General features: G+C 49.7%; 9 protein-coding genes across 9 annotated transcripts; 7 read left to right on the top strand and 2 right to left on the bottom strand.

The window, feature by feature from the left end:
• Positions 1–183: 183 nt before the first annotated feature.
• N7517_007764 (replication factor C subunit 1) lies at positions 184–3,629 on the top strand (the record flags this gene model as incomplete). Its single annotated transcript, XM_056725494.1, has 5 exons — positions 184–264; positions 373–397; positions 450–543; positions 605–2,985; positions 3,043–3,629. 5 exons carry the CDS (start codon positions 184–186, stop codon positions 3,627–3,629), a joined length of 3,168 nt encoding a protein of 1,055 aa, XP_056581744.1.
• Positions 3,630–3,878: 249 nt separating this feature from the next.
• N7517_007763 (putative isopropanol dehydrogenase) lies at positions 3,879–5,245 on the top strand (the record flags this gene model as incomplete). The annotated part of the gene is made up of 3 exons (XM_056725493.1): positions 3,879–3,924; positions 3,980–4,669; positions 4,734–5,245. 3 exons carry the CDS (start codon positions 3,879–3,881, stop codon positions 5,243–5,245), a joined length of 1,248 nt encoding a protein of 415 aa, XP_056581743.1.
• A 499-nt stretch (positions 5,246–5,744) lies between these two features.
• N7517_007762 (Sin1 family protein) lies at positions 5,745–8,428 on the top strand (the record flags this gene model as incomplete). The annotated part of the gene is made up of 3 exons (XM_056725492.1): positions 5,745–5,767; positions 5,846–6,331; positions 6,382–8,428. The coding sequence occupies 3 exons, from the start codon at positions 5,745–5,747 to the stop codon at positions 8,426–8,428; spliced, it is 2,556 nt and encodes an 851-aa protein (XP_056581742.1).
• Positions 8,429–10,441: 2,013 nt separating this feature from the next.
• On the top strand, positions 10,442–11,582 carry N7517_007761 (uncharacterized protein; the record flags this gene model as incomplete). The annotated part of the gene is made up of 3 exons (XM_056725491.1): positions 10,442–10,485; positions 10,537–11,409; positions 11,465–11,582. 3 exons carry the CDS (start codon positions 10,442–10,444, stop codon positions 11,580–11,582), a joined length of 1,035 nt encoding a protein of 344 aa, XP_056581741.1.
• A 788-nt stretch (positions 11,583–12,370) lies between these two features.
• N7517_007760 (uncharacterized protein) lies at positions 12,371–13,360 on the top strand (the record flags this gene model as incomplete). The annotated part of the gene is made up of 1 exon (XM_056725490.1): positions 12,371–13,360. The coding sequence occupies one exon, from the start codon at positions 12,371–12,373 to the stop codon at positions 13,358–13,360; it is 990 nt and encodes a 329-aa protein (XP_056581740.1).
• A 302-nt stretch (positions 13,361–13,662) lies between these two features.
• N7517_007759 (legume-like lectin family protein) lies at positions 13,663–14,997 on the bottom strand (the record flags this gene model as incomplete). The annotated part of the gene is made up of 6 exons (XM_056725489.1): positions 13,663–14,115; positions 14,169–14,429; positions 14,493–14,574; positions 14,642–14,712; positions 14,819–14,842; positions 14,902–14,997. The coding sequence occupies 6 exons, from the start codon at positions 14,995–14,997 to the stop codon at positions 13,663–13,665; spliced, it is 987 nt and encodes a 328-aa protein (XP_056581739.1).
• Positions 14,998–15,354: 357 nt separating this feature from the next.
• Positions 15,355–15,768, top strand: tim13 (protein translocase subunit TIM13; the record flags this gene model as incomplete). Its single annotated transcript, XM_056725488.1, has 2 exons — positions 15,355–15,477; positions 15,529–15,768. The coding sequence occupies 2 exons, from the start codon at positions 15,355–15,357 to the stop codon at positions 15,766–15,768; spliced, it is 363 nt and encodes a 120-aa protein (XP_056581738.1).
• A 249-nt stretch (positions 15,769–16,017) lies between these two features.
• Positions 16,018–17,494, bottom strand: pkaC (cAMP-dependent protein kinase catalytic subunit pkaC; the record flags this gene model as incomplete). Its single annotated transcript, XM_056725487.1, has 4 exons — positions 16,018–16,186; positions 16,233–16,607; positions 16,656–16,909; positions 16,973–17,494. The coding sequence occupies 4 exons, from the start codon at positions 17,492–17,494 to the stop codon at positions 16,159–16,161; spliced, it is 1,179 nt and encodes a 392-aa protein (XP_056581737.1). The 3' UTR covers positions 16,018–16,158.
• Positions 17,495–18,205: 711 nt separating this feature from the next.
• N7517_007756 (PRCC domain-containing protein) lies at positions 18,206–19,386 on the top strand (the record flags this gene model as incomplete). The annotated part of the gene is made up of 2 exons (XM_056725486.1): positions 18,206–18,717; positions 18,804–19,386. The coding sequence occupies 2 exons, from the start codon at positions 18,206–18,208 to the stop codon at positions 19,384–19,386; spliced, it is 1,095 nt and encodes a 364-aa protein (XP_056581736.1).
• Between the last annotated feature and the right edge of the window lie 90 nt (positions 19,387–19,476).

Raw genomic sequence — 19,476 nt, 5'->3', positions numbered from 1 at the left:
TAGCTGTAGCTTATATGCGCTAGTCCTAAAAGGGGGGAAGTGCTGCCTTACGTCAGCCAGTCACGTCTCCCCGGGACTGGGGCGCGTCGTTCGCGGTCGACCAACCGCTGCGGCAAGAGCTCAATTGATCTTCAACCGTATACTGGTCTCTGCTGAAGTCCGTGTGACCGATTGAGTCTCGCTATGGACATCCGGAATTTCTTTGGCGGCAAGCCAAGTCAAAGCTCCAGCGATGCCCCCGCGAAGCCCGCGGCCAAAAAAGAGGTAAGCTGGTGCCTTGTTCATGAGAGGAGGTCCTGGTCACTTTATATATGGCCACACCCCTTTTGAATCACTCGTGATTAAATTCTAACCTCGAATTCGACAATGCAGGACTCCTCCGTCACAAGAAAGAGACGTATGCTCTCCATATTCCCTACTCTCGTACCGCCAGTCTAACGCGACAACAGGCAGCAGGAAAGTTGTGGATGACAGTGATGATGAAGAAGAAGATGTAGCACCTGTCAAAGCGCCCGCTACTAAAGCGAAACCTAAGAGCCAACCGTATGTTCATCGCTGGATTGAAAAGCCCCATATAAATTTAACTAATGAACTTTCTTCGCAGAAAGCCCGAAGAGCCTAAAGAAGAACCTACAACTTCCTCCGACTATTTTGCCTCCAGCAAGAAGAACACAAGACCTGCTAAAACGACTGAGAAAGCTCAGCCCGACAAGGCCAATACTGTTGCCGAAAGTGCCAAACCCAAGAAGACTGCCGAAGAACCTGCGAGCAAGGGACGAAGCACTACTCGGAGATCAACAAAGCAAGCCACAAAGGTCGCCGAGGACGAGAATCTCGGCGCCGATGACATTTTTGCAACAGAATACGGAAAGGCCGGCAAGGGAGAAGACGCTTATGTGGCTGGAGACGATAGTGACGAGGACGATGACTTCGAAATGCTTGAGGTACGGCCAGCTGCTGCTGCTACGAAGAGAACAGAGAAGAAACAACCTTCTCGCGATGATGACGATGATGTAGTCATGGAAGATCTCCCCAAGATTCCTGCTCCGAAGGCTCGACCTGGCCGCAAGCGCAAGTCGGAAGCTCTCATTGACGAGAACGAAGACGATGACTACCAAGAACTCAAAAAGGAAACAAAAAAGGCTGCCCCGAAGGCCAAGGCCGCGGCATCACCAGCTGTGAAGAAGCAGAAGGCTGCCCCTAAAAACGCTAAAAAGGAGGACAAACCAGAGAGTAAAGAGCTCCAAGATATCTTCGACAGCATTCCTACCATTGAAGCTCCAGAGCCTCCTCAGGGAGAGGCGAAGAAATTCAAATTCGGGGCACAACAAAGCCGAGACCCGGCAATGGCTGGGAGTAAGGAGATTCCAGTTGGTGAAGAAAACTGCCTTGCTGGTTTGTCGTTTGTTTTCACCGGTGTTCTGGAATCCCTCGGCCGCGAGGAGGGTGCGCAATTGGTGAAGAAGTATGGTGGCAAAGTCGTGGGAGCCCCTAGTTCTAAGACGAGCTATGTGGTCCTCGGAGGTGATGCCGGCCCAAAGAAGCTTGAGACCATTGCCAAGCACAAGATCAAGACCATCAACGAGGACGGCCTCTTTGAACTGATTCGACGACTGCCTGCCAACGGCGGTGATGGAAAGGCTGCCGAAAAGTACGCCGAGAAACAGAAAGCCGACGAGGCCAAGGTCCGTGCCATGGCGGCCGAAATCGATGCCGAAGAGAAGAAACGAGAAGTGGAAAAACGAAAGACGGCCACGACTGCTCAAGGATCCAAGACCACCCCCAGCGCATCTCAGACGCCACCAAGCTCACAGGTCATATCGTCTAGCGATCTCTGGACTACGAAGTATGCACCAACATCGACCAGTATGATCTGTGGTAATAAGGGTGCAGTGGAAAAGGTTCAGACCTGGCTGCGGAACTGGCATGCTAATGCCCAGGCCGATTTTAAAAAGGGTGGTAAAGATGGCTCAGGGATCTATCGTGCCGTCATCATTCACGGTCCCCCAGGAATCGGCAAAACTACAGCAGCCCATCTCGTGGCAAAGCTGGAAGGATACGATATCGTGGAGACCAACGCCAGTGACACCAGAAGTAAGAAACTTGTGGAGAGTTCTACCCTGGGTGTGCTAGACACAACATCATTGCAAGGATACTTTGCCGGACAAGGCAAGCAGGTGGAGAGTGGAAAGAAAAAGCTCGTACTCATCATGGACGAGGTTGATGGCATGTCTGCTGGTGATCGTGGAGGTGTGGGAGCTGTCGCGGCCATTGTCAAAAAGAGCAAGATTCCAATCATTCTTATCTGCAATGAGCGAAAGCTTCCCAAGATGAAACCTTTCGACTTCATAACCTATGACGTGCCATTCAGACGCCCGACTGCTGAGCAAATTCGGGCAAGACTATCCACTATCTGTTTCCGAGAAGGCCTCAAGATTCCGCCTCCTGTACTTGATGGTCTCATTGAAGGAACCCATGCCGATATCCGCCAGGTCATTAACATGCTTTCCACCGCAAGACTGGATCAAAAGGGTCTCAATTACGACGAAGGCAAGCAGATGTCAAAGGCGTGGGAGAAGCATCTTATCCTCAAGCCATGGGATATTGTCAGCAAAATTCTTAGCGCGCAGATGTTTTCCCCAAGTTCGACTGCTACCCTGAACGACAAGGTCGAGCTTTATTTCAATGACCACGAGTTCAGCTACCTGATGCTCCAGGAGAACTACCTCAGGACCAAGCCTGCTCTTGCGGGCAAGTATCAAGGCAAGGAACAACGATTAAAGTCGCTCGAGTTGCTGGACAATGCCGCTTCGAGTATCAGCGATGGTGATCTCGTCGACCGCATGATTCACGGCACCCAACAGCAATGGAGTCTTATGCCCACCCATGCAATCTTCAGCTTTGTGCGACCAGCCAGCTTCCAGTACGGAAACATGAATGAGCGGCCTGCATTTACCAGCTGGCTGGGCAACAACAGTAAACATGGTATGTTTTGGATATCCACCAATTCTGCATACACTCTCTAACTGATTTCTTCTTTAGGCAAACTATCCCGATACGTCAAGGAATTACAGGGTCACATGCGTCTTCGTACTACGGGTAACCGCGACGAGATCCGTCAGCAGTACATGCCTTTGCTCCAGGAGAAGATGATACGCCGAATGATGGACGAAGGCAAAGACTGTGTGGATTCAGTCATCGATCTCATGGATTCGTATTACCTCACCCGTGAGGACTTCGATTCCATGGTTGAACTAGGACTCGGCCCAATGGACGAGTCTAAGATCAAACTTGAGACACAGACCAAAGCCACCTTCACACGTCTGTACAACTCGCGCTCGCATCCCATGCCATTTATGAAGGCCAGCAACGTCATTGCACCCAAGGGAAAGAAGGAGATGCCTGATATTGAGGATGCCATTGAAGCATCCGACGGAGAAGAAGTTGTGGAGGATGTCAAGAATGAGGACGAAGAAGTACTTGATCTAAAGAAGGACAAGTATGTGAGCTTGCCTAAGAAAAAGAAGGCGCCGGCCAAGAGTAAGAAGACAAAGAAGGCCGATGACGACGACGATGGGGAGGAAAAGCCGAAGAAAGCTCGTAAGAGTAGGGCTAAGCCCAAGGCCTGAGAGATTATTTCTGTAACATATTATTTTTTGGTTAAGGACGTCTCTTTAATGGGCGCATTTCAACCTGATATCTCTTAAGCACGCCAATTTAATTGTTTACATATTAACGTGACTTGGTACTTCCCTTCTGACACTGTTTGCCCTCTCGCGATTGCTGACCTCTTTTGCTTTCACATCCTTCTACCTCTTTTATCCCAACTCTTACTATCTCGACTCTTGTTCTGTGCAGACCTGCTCCCGTATGTCAAGATGAGTTCTATCTCTGAATCAGGTGGCGATGGAGATGCCACACCAAGTACGTCAATGCTCTCACCTTTCATGGATATAAACACTCAACTGTCTTTCTACAGATTCTTTGGACACTAAGCGTTCAACAACCGTGTACAGAACACTTCTTCCAAAGGCTCACTCCACGCATCAAGCTTTCATACTTAGACCTGTTCCGTTTACTGAACCCCAAGTCGAACAAGTTCCTATCCCGTCTCTACTGCCTGGAAGTGTTATTCTGCGTATCCTCGCAACTCCGCTCCACCCATACAGCAAGCAAGTCTTTGGCTTTTACAACCCTAACGGATCTCCTCACGAAAAACCATGTATTCCCGGCTCAAGTGCAATTGCCCGTGTGAGCCAGGTCGGTGACGATGCGATCAGTCTGAAGGTTGGTCAACTAGTCTTCTTTGACCCAGTGATGAAAGGAAGAGATAGCCCAGAGACGGTTCGATTTCCCAATCCTGTACATCATGGGTTTGACGTCCAAAGCACGAGAATGATAGCCTCTAGCGGCTTCGCAGATGGCTCATATGCCGAGCTTATGAGGGCGCCACTTGAGAATTGCTATCCGCTGGATGAGGCTAAGTTGATGGGAGATCCGATGAATTGGGGCTTTGCATATACCCCAGAGCAGCTTTGTGCGATTGCCACATTCCTCAGACCTTTTGGTGGACTGGCTAACATTGATGTGAAGCCTGGTGAAGCGATATTGATTTCTCCGGCCACTTCTCCAAAGGGCGTTGCTGCCTGCATGGTTGCTTTGGCTATGGGTAATTTATTTGGCTACCGAGGACAAGCCTGGATGATCAAGACTTTTGCTTAACTGAGTATTAGGTGCGAGAGTTGTAGCTTGCTGTCACAATGAGGCTAAGCTCCTACATCTCAATCAGACGCTAGCACGCACTCGCAACGGTTCTGACGAAAGGATCTCCACGGTAACCTGGACAGGCGACTGTACAAAAGATGTCCTCAATATTCAAACTTTTGGTGCTATGGACGCGTTCCTCGACATTTCCCCTCCAGGAGCCCGAGGATCTTCCCATCTCGAATCCGGCATTCTGTCGCTCAGGCCCGGAGGCCGGGTGGGTCTGATGGGTGCATATAAGCGGATTGAGATTCCACATCAGTTTGTCATGCGTTGCAATATCACATTGAAGGGGAACTGGATGTATGAGCGAAAGGATGCTCTTGCATTGATCAAAATGGTGGAGAGGGGGAATCTTCGCCTGAAAGAAGAGGACGGATGCTATGTTGTCGGCCAATTCCGTCTGTATCAATGGAAGGAGGCTATGGTAGCGGCTAGTCAGCTCAATGGTATTGGAGAAAGCGTTGTGTTTTCTTTCTAGGGACAATCTGGGAGAGATATTCATCTCGTTTATTGGAATCTCTATACTTATTGCATGTCATCAGCCCATACCATTGTGGCGGACTAGTTGCGTCTATCATATGTTCCAATAATCTTTTTTTCAATATTTATTGAGAGCATAGCCTGGATAGTCTGAATAGCAATAATTGATTTGCCAAGTGTATTCCGTACTAGGCATATAGTTGAGTTCCCAGGACCCCCTTGGCGGGGAAATGATCTACGGAGAACACCGAGTTCCCTCTCTTGCTGATACCACCCTTTCTCTCCTTTCTCTATTTTCTCTCCTTGATATCTTGATCTTTTTCATCTGTTTTTCCAGGCTGGTCCTGTATGAGCTAGTCTCATTCGTTTTCATCAAGGCACTTTATTCCCTCGAGCATGCGCTTTTAGCTTGAGCTGTGATTATCCAGACCTCGGTCGCTACTGCGCAGCACAGCCCTGGGTCACTACACACATATGTCCTCGTGAAAACTGGGAAGATGTCTCTTCTTCATAATGAAGAGTAAGTCGCGTCCGAAATTGCAGACCGATCGCCCTCAACTCCTCGCAGAAAGGGTTCCAAGGACTAACCCGAGTATAGCTTTACGATCTGGCAATTACGCTCCTCATATCTCTCGACGATCAAAGATGGAATCGGAGACCGACTTATCAACGTCAATGACTCCGTCCTGAATACGCCTGGTTTCCGCGCGGCGGGCTGGTCAACCGCCGCCGCGTACCCCAACACACACAGCTCCTCCCACCTAAAGCGCACTTACTCCCCGCCGATTCCAACAACGGCAAACGTTTCATCCGAATACTACAGGCTAGCAGAACGAAATGCAAAACCTCAACGTCACGAATTACAAGGTCTCGGCCTGGAAGACGGCGAGGATGATGGTGGCATGGTGACCGGTAGTAAGAGCCACATGGACATGGCCGCGGCGCGGCGAAACCATGCACGCGGCGGAAAGAAGAAAACTCGACGAGAAAGACAACAAGAGGTCCAGAGACAAGTTGAAGCAGAGGACGACGATAGCAGCGACCTGAGTGATGACAGCGATGAGGATGGGGACACCGTTGGCAGGTCAGTGAATTATTGTGTGGTATTATACTTCCCTATCTGATAAAGAACAGTGCTGTTGATCAGATCAAATTCGACAAGATGCCCATCCGCCGAGATCGAGCCGACTCCTCTCCGATGCGTTCTGGGGACCAGAGGGAACGGCCAGAAGTGATGGTCACATCTGCGTCAACACAAAGCCTTGCAAGTCAATATCGCCAAGTAAAACCACGGCCCCGTCGAGATACAACCACTAGCAGTGATCTGTCAACGGATAACGAAACCGACCATCGAGGCTACAAACAAGGCCAAGTTCAGTTCTCCACGAGTGATCAGGTCGTCGAGTATCCACGCAGACGGCGTGAGCGAACTGGTAGTCGAGGCGCAGAGAGCCTGGCCCTTGGAGAACTCCACGAGGTGGACGAGGACGAGGACTCCGGTGCCGAGTCTGTTGGGTCTGCAATTTCATCTGACTTTGACAATACGGCCGGATCTGGCTCCTTGCTGCTGGCAGGCGTAACGGGTGGTTTGAATTTGTCCTCGCCCATGGTCATGATGAACAAGTTACCCTCTGGCACAGGGCCGCAGAATAATTCACCGCGCAAGCATCGCACTCCGGCTCCTGCATTGCAAGATCTTCCCCCGCCGCGGCCGATCAGCATGATACAGCCGGTCAGCTTATTGACCAGCCAGCTTACGTCCCGGAAGCGAGCACCAAGTAATCCAGTGGATAAATTCGTGGTGCTCTCTGGACGAGGTCAAGAGGACTCGTTGTATTTGAAGATCTACGTTCCCTTTTCAAGCGACCCCGAAGACCCGCTGGATCTACCACTTACACGCCAGTCTAAGCTTGCAGAACAGCCCGCACAAGTGACTGTTGCTGAGACGATTGGTCTTGCCCTGTGGAAATACCAGGCGGACGCTCGCGGCCCACCAATTGATCGCGCAAATCTGACCGTGAACCGATGGACGCTACGGATGGTCGACGATGGCGAAGTCGAATATGACTTCCCAGCGCTTGGGCGGACACTTCCAATGACGGATTTCACGTCAAACAACAACCAATCAGCCAAGTCCCGAGGACGGTCAAGGGGCAAGCCGTACGATGAATTCGCACTGGTAGAAGCATCGAATTCGGAGTTTGAGGAGAATGAACGGCTATATCCGCAGTTCAGTTCAAGCGTCGGGTCGGAAGAGGCAGATCAGCCGGCGAATCTTGCAGCACCAGGGACACAACCCGCTGCACAGAAAACCCAGACCACACCAGCCCGAGCAAACCCCATCCTAGGCCAGCCATTCTCGTCTGCGCTCAACCACAGCACTCTTACTCCCGCTGACCGCCCTGTGGTACCTATCTCACATGCCACTCCCCGTCTTGGTGTTTCCAAGACATTGAAAATCCGCTTCATCAACATGGAGGCTTCTGCACATGTCATGACCATCAACACATCTACCGACAGCTATATAGCCGAGATCCTGGACTCTGTATGTAAAAGATGGGGCCAGGATAAGGGCAACTACCTCTTAAAGGTGATGGGGTCGAACACGATTGCACCACTTGACCGCACAGTGGAGGCACTGGGCAGCATCACAGACCTTGATCTAGTGCGTCGTCGCTTCGGCGGGGGACCCCTCGCACTGGGAACCTCACCAGGCAGCTCATCACCAAACGCGCCATTGATGGTGGAAACCGCGGACCCAACAACCTCCAAGAAGAGCAAAAAGGAGGCCAAGAAGGGTGCCCAACGCATGTTGCCCTCATCTTCTCAGAAACAAGACCACCTAGGTGGATATTACCGCCGGTACCACGTGTTCCGCAAACAACCCATGTCCTTCACAGCATCTAACCATCGGATCCTCACGTTTGAAAATGATTATATGCATATCGTGCCCGGTGACACGGGCAAAACGGCGTCTGGTGGTAAGACCCGTTCAATCAGTTTCAGCGACGTGATCGGATCCAAGGTTAGCCGACGACATCCCAAGAGTTTCCGGGTGATGATCGTGCGTGGCAATGATGCTACGGAGCAGAAGCGTTATGACTTTGAGGCAAGGAGTACCAATGAGGCCGTGGAGATTGTGGACGAGATCAAGAAGAATATGGCACATTATCGCATTTGATTATCTGCTTTTCTGTACTTGGAATTGCGTTTGGGGGCTGGGAGTCCGGGATGGCGTACATTCAGCTTTAGTTCCCTTGTATCATCTCAAATCACATGAATCGGATTATTGAACTACCTTGAGGACGGATAAAGGCTATTGACTTTTGACTTTTGAGATATCTTCTTAGGTATTTCTTTAACATTTACATTCGGGGTTAATAGCTTTTGGACACAGTTCACCACCATAGGGTGCCTTGGCCCTTGGCCATAGTCGAGTATGACACTAGTTGGAGTGATTGTTTCTCCAGTGCGCGCTGATGGTTGTTGATTGTTGCTGGGGTGGCTCGGCTTCATTTTCACGGAGACGATCTGAGATGTATGGAGGAGGACCTCGTGGCTTGTCAATATATCTCAGCAGCTGTTCTTAGTTCCCAAGGTAAATTACCTTTGTGGCGAAAGAAGACAGGCTCTCGTGGTATCTAGGCTCCGATGAGGCTGGAGCGTGTTGTGTTTGATCGGCTTGAAAAGAAGAAAGCAAGTATCATCGGCCCTTTTGACAAAGATTTTGGAATTACATGATACAAAACCACAGCAGAGCCGCCATTCGCATTTGACTGCGTTGGCCTAGAAGTTCACCGAAAAAAGAGTCAGTTGAGTTGAAAGCAAGAGATAAGTAAGGATATACCGATTAGTAGCTCAAGATAGTATGACCTGTTGGATATCAGACCGTTGAATTGTTTGTCTGAGCGTTGCTTGACAGGGTATAGCTCTTTGCTAGAATGAACTACAGTTCTTAATTCTCTTCCTCCCCTTCGTCAGTAACCGTAATACCTTGGAATTCGCCAACTTGGCCCATTATGCCGATAAGCTCGTCGCGTTTCGTGTCTTCCAGGCCAGATGGTTGGACGTTCCTGCCAATACGACTTATAGAGAGAAGAGCAAAGAGAGGAAAATGAGGAAGCAAAGTCTGCCGAACACCCTTTATATTTTGGGCAGTCTTTTGGCATATATTTTTTTTAATGTTATTTTGGAGGTCTCTTCAAGTGTCTTTCTAATGGTTCTTTTTGATACGCTTTTGAGCTTTTTCCCTTGTTAATCTTATAGCTAGAAAGATAAAGCTACCTCAACTCTTCCCTCTTCCTCTTTCTTTTCCCATATGAACTGCCTGAAACGACGATGACTTTGACTCCCGAAGAAGCCTATCTTCACCCCATCTGCGGGATAATTGGACTCACCTACACTATCAGCCTATTTTAGCGATATTGGGCAATGCGTGAAAAGGACATATCTATCCGTGTCATGACATCAACGAGGCAAAAAGGCCGTTGATGATATCTTTGGTGAAAAGATACATTCCCGAACCCTACAAATTAAGTCGATGTCCTTGTAGTAGCGTTGTGCACCACTGCAACGCATGGAGGACTAAGCTCGTAAAAATATGCTGGGCTAAGGGCCATGGAAATCCCCGAGTTCAACGTGACGAGATTGAACAGAACTTCGTCCCTTTCCGGCCGGATGTGATGCACTTGAAACACCATTGAGCATCTAGTGAATGTCATCAACCGGGTCCAATGCTACTGTATAACGAGCAATACTTTATACGAAAAATCCGAACAACTGCTATGACCTATCGTAATGGGTTCCCATATGAATGCCCATTGATTTATATTCTAGAGAAGCCTCTTGGATCAATGAGTCTATGGCCCACATAGCTCCACTGCTCTCTGGGAAGATTATCTATATATCGAGATATCAATATTCTCTAAATGTAGTAAGTATCGCCCGAGATTTACTCTCCGAGTTGCTGACAAATTCCTCCGTATCCCATCCATGGACTATTAACTTCACGACAGGACCTTCCCTGGTTAGAGAGCTCATAGAAGATGAATGACGCTTGATTTATAAGCAAGCAATATAAGAGTTGCTCTGGTAAGATGAACCATCAGGACTTATATTTACCAAGTACTTCACAGTGAAGAAGTTCTCTTTCGACATTCAATTCACTCGGTTATCCAACTCCATCCCGTTTGCAATGTCTCAAACAAAGATCCTGATCCTTGGAACTACGGGCTATATGTATCTACAATCCCATAGCCGGCTGATTTCAAGATGCTGATAATATCATAGCGGCGGAAGCATTCTTACAGACCTGCAGAAGTCGAAGAATGCATCGAAGTATTCTATCTCTGCACTTGTTCGCAACGAAGAACATGTGTCAAAGCTCAAGACTCGAGCCATCGAATCTATCTTGTTCAAAGGCTTAGATGATTTGGACACCATCAAGAAGGCTGCGAGTGAACATGACATCGTCATCAATGCAGCATCGGCTAGTCATGACAAGTCAGCTTCCGCCATTATCCAGGGACTCGCGGAGAGAAAGCAGCATACTGGACGTGCGGTTCAGTACATCCATACTTCTGGAACCTCGATTCTCGGCGATCAACCCATTTCTGGAAAGAAGGTTGACCTTGGCGTCTACTCCGATGCAATCGATGATATCTATGAGTACGAAAAGAGCCGGGGTCCATACGGCCAACGTATCACCGATATTGTTGTGATTGAAACCGGAGAGAAACTGGACGTTCCAACTTACATTGTTGTTCCGCCAACTATCTATGGCGAAGGCAATGGCCCTGTCGCCACGATATCCCAACAGGTCCCTAACCTCGCGCGCGAGGCTATCAAGGGAAAACAGGCAATTGTGATCGGCAATGGGGATGGAATCTGGAACCACGTCCACATTCTTGATCTCGCCCCATTATACACCTTGATTCTTGAAGGCATCTTGGCTAGCCGCCCGGATCTCCCATCTGGACGGAAAGGCATCTTCTTTGCCGAGACAGGAGAGCATACCTGGCTAGATGTATCTCGTGGAATTGCAGATGCCTGTTTCGCTCGAGGCCTGTGCTCCACCAAGGACGTCAGAAAGATTGACCTCACAGAGGCGGCCCCGATTGTTGGAGGTAGTGAGGATCTTGTGGAGATTGTGTTGGCCAGCAAGTAAGTTCTGTCTTTGAATCTCCAAGGGTTTGATTAGTTGCTGACATGACCAAAGTGCAAGATCACGCGCAGATTTGAGCAGAAAGCTGGGATGGAAGCCGACCAGAGATGATGCTGATTTCCACAAGCACTTTGATGAGGTGGTTGCTGCTGTTGCTCGAGAATTCAAGTAAACTAGCTTAAAAAGTTATTAATAGACATGAGGAATACAGGAATCCATGTTACTTCATATATCTTCATTATGTTCATTACATGTCCATCTCAAACATACATGGTTCAGTGTCATGGGGGACAAGCCGAGAACCAAAGGAACCCTCGCATCTAGGATGAATTCAACTTGATTGCCCTTACTGTAAACGATGCATTTATCTAGTCATACTGCGCTTTACTCACTAGCCCGGAATCCCTTCAATGCCGATGGAATCAACTGGGGTTTCATATCCTCGCCACGGCCACAACACGGATCATGTTAGTGTCTTACCTGGTACTGGGTCGTGCTGCACATTAATGGATATTATTCCAATGCCAATAGGTATAGCCCTGAATTTGAAAGCAACTCCAATTGCACGCCCGAGACGCCCTTCCTTGTCGCCGTACCTTGAGATGTGAATAGCAAGAGAAAAGACGTTAGATACATGTTTCGGGCTATATCATAAGATTTTGAAATGTATTAACCCTTGCTGATAGTCTAGGGAAGGTGGCCAAACGGTGTATATAGAGACAAAACTAAATCAAGAGTAGAGGTTGGAAAATCTCCCACACTAAGATGGTGAATATACATCTGCAAATATCCTCTGGCCGTGGAGATAAGATGACTAAGACACCTTATCTCCGCGCTTTCCAGATTAGCTCATTTATCTTTTTGATACTCTTGTTTCACTCTCACCAACTTGGCTATCAACAATTTCACACAATGAGATCTACTAATTGGAGCTGGTCTACCGTTTGAGTTCCCTTCACAATGACCTCAACGCCCACCCCAGCCGAGGCGCCTGGGGCATCCCACCCCTCAGAGCATTCTCGAGCCAACGAACCCGCCTCACCCACAGAACCTCACCCACACAACCCCCCTGATAAAGAGCACAGACACTCAAGTCACAGCCGCGCATTCCGATTTAAAGATGGCAGTCGTCCGCATCGCAAGCGTACCCACCGCCACCGATCGCGCACGCGCGACAGTGAACCATCTAAGCGGCGACATCGCGAAGAGAAGCAACCGGAATCCACACATGAAGACCCTTTCGGTTCCACTAGAGACACATTTCGAGAATCTCTCTTCGATGCGCTTGGCGACGACGAAGGAGCTGCGTACTGGGAATCCGTCTACGGGCAACCCATCCACAATTACCGCGTACCGGAGGTACAGCGGGGTCCGGAGGGCGAGCTTGAACAGATGACGGAGGAGGAGTACGTAAACTACGTTCGTCAGCGAATGTGGGAACGGACGCGAGAAGGCATGCTGGCAGAGCAGGAACGGCTGCGTGCTGAACGGCAGCAGAAGAGGAAGGAAGAGGCTCAGAGGAATGCGCAGGCTGGGCGGGAGGAGTTTGAACGTGCCATGGACGACAGTTTACGGCGAGGCGCGGAGCGCAAGCGAGCTAAGGTTGGATGGAGTGGACCTTGGACTGCGTATCTGAAGAGCTGGGAGACTATTGGAAAGGCTGCGGAGGGATCTGCCCCCAAGCCACTGCGCAATCTGCTCTTCTGGCCTGTTCGCTCTGGGAAGAGGGCTGATATCAACCCCCAGGCTGTTGAAGAGTTCATGCGCCATGCCCCGGCGCCGGCGGAGTTACTTGGTACGCTGAAGGCTGAGCGCATTCGCTGGCATCCTGATAAGATCCAGCATCGCTATGGAGCATTGGGCATTGACGATGTTGTTATGCGCAGCGTGACGGAGGTCTTTCAGATTGTGGACCGGATGTGGAATGAGGAGAGAGAGCGACGGAAGTGATGTGGGAGTTTACATTGGGCGGCGTCTTGATTTCTTTATTTGTCTACTATCGATACCCCGAGCATCATGCTGCATACGACCGTATATTTAGAATGATCATGACTTTAATTCATTTCAACGAAGAGGAAAAGATAACAAGAGCTGATATGGAGAACGTAGATCAGAGTAAAAAGAGCTTCAAAGGGGCTATGTATGCAAGATCCCTTTCATCAGAGAAACTGGGCAACCCCAGAGACCAACTTGAATCACACAGTAGAAAGGTTGAAGATCTGTGCTTTACCAAATGTCCATACAACGTAAATTTAGAACCGCGATGACCGGGCCTTGGTCCGGTAGACCGTCCAGCCAAAGTAACCACCGACAATAACGCCGAAGAACAGTACGATCTTGAAGAGGAACCAAGTCCAGCTACTCTTCTCCTTGGGCTCCTTGATAGGCTTGGGGGATGAGCGAACATGACCCTTGGACCGGTCTTCCGTGGTCTTGCCTTTGTTGGCATTGCTGCGGTTAAGGGAGTATAGGTTCTCAGCCTTGAGGGAGATGATATCGTGGTTATCGCTCAGCTCGCCGGTCTCGGCGGAGAGACCCAAGTATGCGACGGAGGGTATGGCGATGTTAGAATCCTCGGCGGAGAGATTGAAGCATTCGGTCCATGTGTCTTCGCTCTTGTACTGTAGCTCCAGGGACAGGGACTTGTCCTGGAAGTAGGTAAGGCGGGCTTTGGTGGGAACGGGGGCACTACGGAGACCACGAGCCTGTGAACAGTTAGAGGCATATCCGAAGCAGCTGCGAAGTAATGTTAACTTACAGAGCAACCAGCGAGCTCATTCGCCTTGCCATCATGCGCCTGGTCGTAGGTGGTCTGTCCATCGCCCATCATGGCCATGACATAGGGGAACGACACACCAGGGCGGTTGTTCTTATAGGTGTCGAAGAAGATACCGAGACCCTCGAACTTGTCTGTCGAGCCAAAGACAGGGCCCTGCGTGGCGCGCTCCTTGGTGAGCCAGAGCGCAAATCCATCACCATGCAAGTTGCCGGAGCCGTGGATCTCGAACTCGAGTTCGATCTAGCGGGGGATATACGTGAGCTTTTGGCGCATATTTTGATTTCGCGGAGATTGTGTATTTACCTGCCAATTGGTCGCGGTCAGAGGCACGCGGGAAGAGATCCATCCTTGCTGCGATGGCCGGTCAGCCGTGAGGCGGACATATCTGAACACAAAGACACAAGTCAGCATTGATGGGATACATTCCACTTGAAGGTCCGGAATATCCTTACTTGTCAGCGCGGATTACTGTATCTCCTCCGAAGTCGAACCAGCGGCTTTGGAAATCCGAATCGAGGTATGGCTGTTAATGGCGGTTAATATTGATATTCCTCCTCGGGGAGCGAGCTATGCACAGCTTGTTTTCGGAATTTGCAGACAGGCAAGCTGGGCTCGGAATATAATCATACCGGAGCGAGGCTGTGGGTGCGAAGCTAATAGACATCCGAAGTCAGTACCTCGGTTTGAAACGGGGTCAACATTGAGCACATACGGGAATGCTTTTGATATTTGGGTCATCATAGGCAGTCACGGGTAAGGCAACTAGGCCCGCGAAGCAGAGGAGCGAGGAAATAGACGGAAGACGCATTGTGGAATTGTATTAGGGCTCAATGGAGGGGATCCCAGGGTGTTTGAAAGATAGACTGGAGGTGGGATGGACAGGGTACGGTGTCACCAGGACCCGAAAACCCAGTAGGAAAGAAGAAAAGAGGCCGTAAAAAAATGTCGAGGAAAGGCGACAAGAAGGAGTGAATAGGCGAAGTTCCTGAGGCGCGGAGACGAGGAGGTGAAGTATACAGCTTGTTGTGCTAAGGTGTCCACATCTAATGTGGCGCAGTGGAAACACCAGCCACAACACTGCACCTCAGATCCTGAAGTCCGACTTTCTTCGATCCAATTCAACCCATTTCATTACACCTCTCCCACCCAATCTCACTCTTTCATAATGTCGTCGCTTTTCAGTTCCGGCTCCGCCGCCCCTATCCAGACCTCCGAGGAGATCAAGGCAGCAGTCATGCGCCAGCTCCAGCAGGAGGCCGCCATGTCTAACGCCCGCTCCCTGATCGGAGTACGTCACCACCCTTCATATCCAGATCCGGCAAAAAACTGACAACCCCAGAAAATCAATAAGCACTGCTTCAAGGCTTGCGTCCCCGCCCCCGGTACCTCGCTCTCGGCCAAGGAGAACACCTGCCTGTCCAGCTGCATGGAGAAGTACATCGCCATGTGGAACCTCACAAGCAAGACCTACATCGCCCGTGTCGGCGTTGAGACCAAGCGTCTCGGTGGTCAGGATGCTGCTGCCATTGCCTCCATGGCTACCGGCATGCCCGAGGGCGGCAGCGGAATCCTTGGTTAAATTCGATCCATCCTCGAATCAGAACAAAGCAAGGAAGATGAAGGACGAAAACAAGCAAAAGAGACACACCTCTGTGAATGAACTACTGTACGATAGAAGCGACCTGGTAGCCCGTGTATAATATGGGCGTGGCTTTTTGTGCCCCAGTGGTTGGAGAGATTGGGAATAGAACAGGGTTCACGACGAATCCATTTGTATACATCGAGCAGGCAATTGAAAGAAAAAAAAAAACACAAAAATTCGATTGTAAATTGCTAAGAAAAATGATGTGCATATAGAAAGTATGGATTTTCATATAATGGCTCCTGGTTTTTCACGACTCCTCCCGGGGTCAATCAGTTCCGGCCCTCCCCCAGACTTTTCGTCGCGTCATAAAATCATACAAGCACCTTAGAAGTCGGGGAAAAGGTGACCATATCTGGAACCAGTTAGTTAGGTGTGCGGGTGTGGAAAGTAGTACATACGCATCGTCTCCCTCTTGGCCATAGTGCTCTGTCTCTTCCGGATACTTGTCGTATTGGCTTGCATCGCCTTGTCCACCGCGAATGGGTGGGATATATGGCGCATCAATATCCTTGCGAGCTAGTCGGTCCCAAGTGACCTCGGCGAACCAGGCATGGTTCTTGACGTCGCTCGGGCCACCGTGCAAGTTGCCGAGGCGCTTGGTGAGGTCAGCTGTAATCAGCTGAGAGAGCAGATCGACCGCGTCGGCGTGCAAGTATGGAGGATACTTGACTTTACCCCGCAGGATATTCTCGTAGATCTTGACTGGGGATCCGCTGTCCCAGAAGGGAGTGAATCCACACAGCATTTCAAAGATTAAAATACCCAATGACCACCTTTGGACAGTTAGAGCAATTCGACGGAAGCATTGAACGCAAGCTTACCAGTCAACTGATTTGTTGTATCCCTTGGAAGAGACAACCTCGGGCGCCAGGTAGTCGGGAGTACCACAAAGTGTCCACGTAATATCCGGCACGTCCTTAGCAAACCCAAAATCTGTGATCTTCAGATGACCATGACGGTCCAAAAGAAGGTTCTCTGGCTTCAAATCACGATAGATGATCTGATGCGAGTGCAAATATTCCAGCGCTAGGGTAACCTCCGCCGCATAGAATTTGGCCACCGGGTTCGGGAATCGCTAATGACAAATGAGTTCTGTGTTTCACGCACATGAGACCGAATAGAATGGCGGGTCACTCACTTGTGACTTGCGCAGGAGACTGAACAATTCACCTCCCTCTACAAAGTCCATGACCATATAGAGGTTTCGGGAATCTTGCCAAGTTCCCCACAAAGTAACGAGGAATGGGTGGCGGACACGGTTTAACATGCGGCGCTCGTCATTTGTATGCTCAATCTGCTTCATCTTGACCACCTGGGCCTTCTTCAACACCTTCATTGCATAGAAGCGATGATTGTGGTTCGACTGCACCAGGTGCACACGGCCGAAGCTTCCCGTTCCTAAGGTGCGCTGAAGCTCGAAGTCCTCCTGAGAGTACTTCCCCTTGGTAACACGCTCCTGTTTCACCTGCTCCGGCTCCTGGTTTATAATGTTGTCGATACTGGCGGCATTGTCGTGTGTACCGGTACCCGTATGCTGGGGCGAAGCGTGCGAAGCTTGCATGGATGCGCCTGAACCGTCGTGGTTCTGAGAATCTGGTTTCCCTAGATCTTGCGAATCCTTCGTTCGCCTCTTCTTCAGTAAACCTCCTAAACTCGGCATGGAGAGAAGATTAGACAGGCTTTGGGGCCATTTGGGGGGATGGGGGAAGAAAGCTGGAATGGGAGGTCCGGATTAAGTGGGGAGGGGCAGCGGCCAGAATGACGCATTGATCTTTCATTATGGACTTTTTAAACACTCTTAAACACTCTACATTCTAATTGACCTTTGAGATCTATTTAGATCTATTATTGGGTTTAATTGATCTAATAGTTTAATTGATCTCTAGTAGAATCTATTTCTCTGCATTTTTGATCGCATGTGGCTTTTTAAGTGTATTATTCCGTTAAGTATCATGATATTTGCATATGTACTTATATCTACAATATCCCTAGACTATACTAGATACCAAATCCAAGCAATTCAATTCGAGTATGTCTTTTGACTATGAACACCTCATTGTCCCAATGTATGATCCTATTAATTAAGCGGAGACCCCGGATCCCGATGACGTTACAAAGTGATGCGATCATCCCTGCTGTTTCACTGTAAGGAATGACATCTGGAGTTTATGAGCGTGTTTTCGGACATTTCTCTCTTTGGCCCATTCCATCCCGTCTAGTCCACTCTGTAATGTCCTTTTCGATCGATCTCGATTCGGATATGCTTAGGTAATAGAATGATGCCTGAGGGATCAGGTGTCAGACGATCAACTTGTCAACTCCGATCTCGAAAATCCCAAACAACAACAACCCCCAACATAACTATCTCAACATGGTGCTAGTAGGCTACTCGGATTCAGAAGGCTCAGATGCCGAACCAGATACTACACCCGCACCCCAGTTCACCAAGGCAAAGAAGATCGACTCCAAAACTGGCTTCCAGGTCGACCGCAACAACCCGCGCAGGATCCGCATGGCGATTCCAGAAATCAAACCCGAACACCCATCCAGCGAAGATCCCGAAGATGGTCCGCGCAAAAAGGCTCGGTTAGGTGGAGGAGGTCTTGCGGGATTCAACTCTTTCCTTCCAGCGCCGAAACGAACAGCTGAAAAGAAAGCACCAGTGGCGACAGCACGAAAAGCATTTAGCCTTAAAACAGGAGCAGGCCCTGGATTTGATCGCTCGGCTGATGCGGAGATGAGGAATGATTACGCATTTGAAGATCTAGCGGGAGATGCGGGCACCACATCTGCACCTGGCAGCTCAAAAGCCGACACTCCATCAGATGCACCAGAGACAATGAAAAATCCAGTGGAGGTCAAACTGCAGGGAAATCCGATGATGTTCAGACCCTTATCCGTCGGACGACCTCAAAAGAAGAGAAAGACCACCAAGATTGCTGAGCAACCAACACCTTCCTCATCCGCAGCGCCGAAACCTGCTCAACCTCTACAGCAAGCCCCCCATCTGCATCTGCACCTGCACCACCCAAGCCCAAAGTCAGTCTCTTCTCTCTATCGTCGGAGACTACTTCTCAGCCAGATCCGGCACCTGGACCATCAGCAACCTACCAGCCGCTGGTATACAACGCCGAGGGCGAAGAAGAGGAACCAGCAGCTGGTCCAGTACTCGCCGAGCCCACACAAATCGCCATGGACCGTTCAACAGCAACAGTATCAACCAATCCTACATCATCCTTGGACAGCATTGCCAACGATTTGAACTTGTCCAAGGCTGAAAGACGCCAGCTTTTCGGTCGGAATGCCAATGTCACTTCGTCACAGTCACAGGTGCGTACCTTCAACACAGACGAGGAGTATGCGTCGAACAAGGTTCTGGCCGAAGGCGAGCTGGCCGGAGCACAGCACAACCCTGTACGCTCTATTGCGCCGGGCAAGCATACCCTCCAGCAATTGCTCAATGTTGCAAGTTCGCAGAAGGAGGCATTGGAGGAGAGCTTTGCAACGGGTCGGAGGAACAAGAAGGAAGCTGGATCCAAGTACGGATGGTAGTTTTAGCATACACAGGCCCATTCTGGGTGAATTTTTGTCAAGCGCATTAGCATTGAGATACCATACCATTTTGTACGAAATGACATACGG

The sequence above is a fragment of the Penicillium concentricum genome (assembly GCF_028827145.1).
Source record: "Penicillium concentricum strain IBT 3081 chromosome Unknown utg000002l_segment0_segment0, whole genome shotgun sequence".
Classification (NCBI taxonomy): Eukaryota; Fungi; Ascomycota; class Eurotiomycetes; order Eurotiales; family Aspergillaceae; genus Penicillium; species Penicillium concentricum.
Note: the sequence above shows the minus strand (reverse complement) of the source record. Positions and strands in the feature narration are given on the sequence as shown.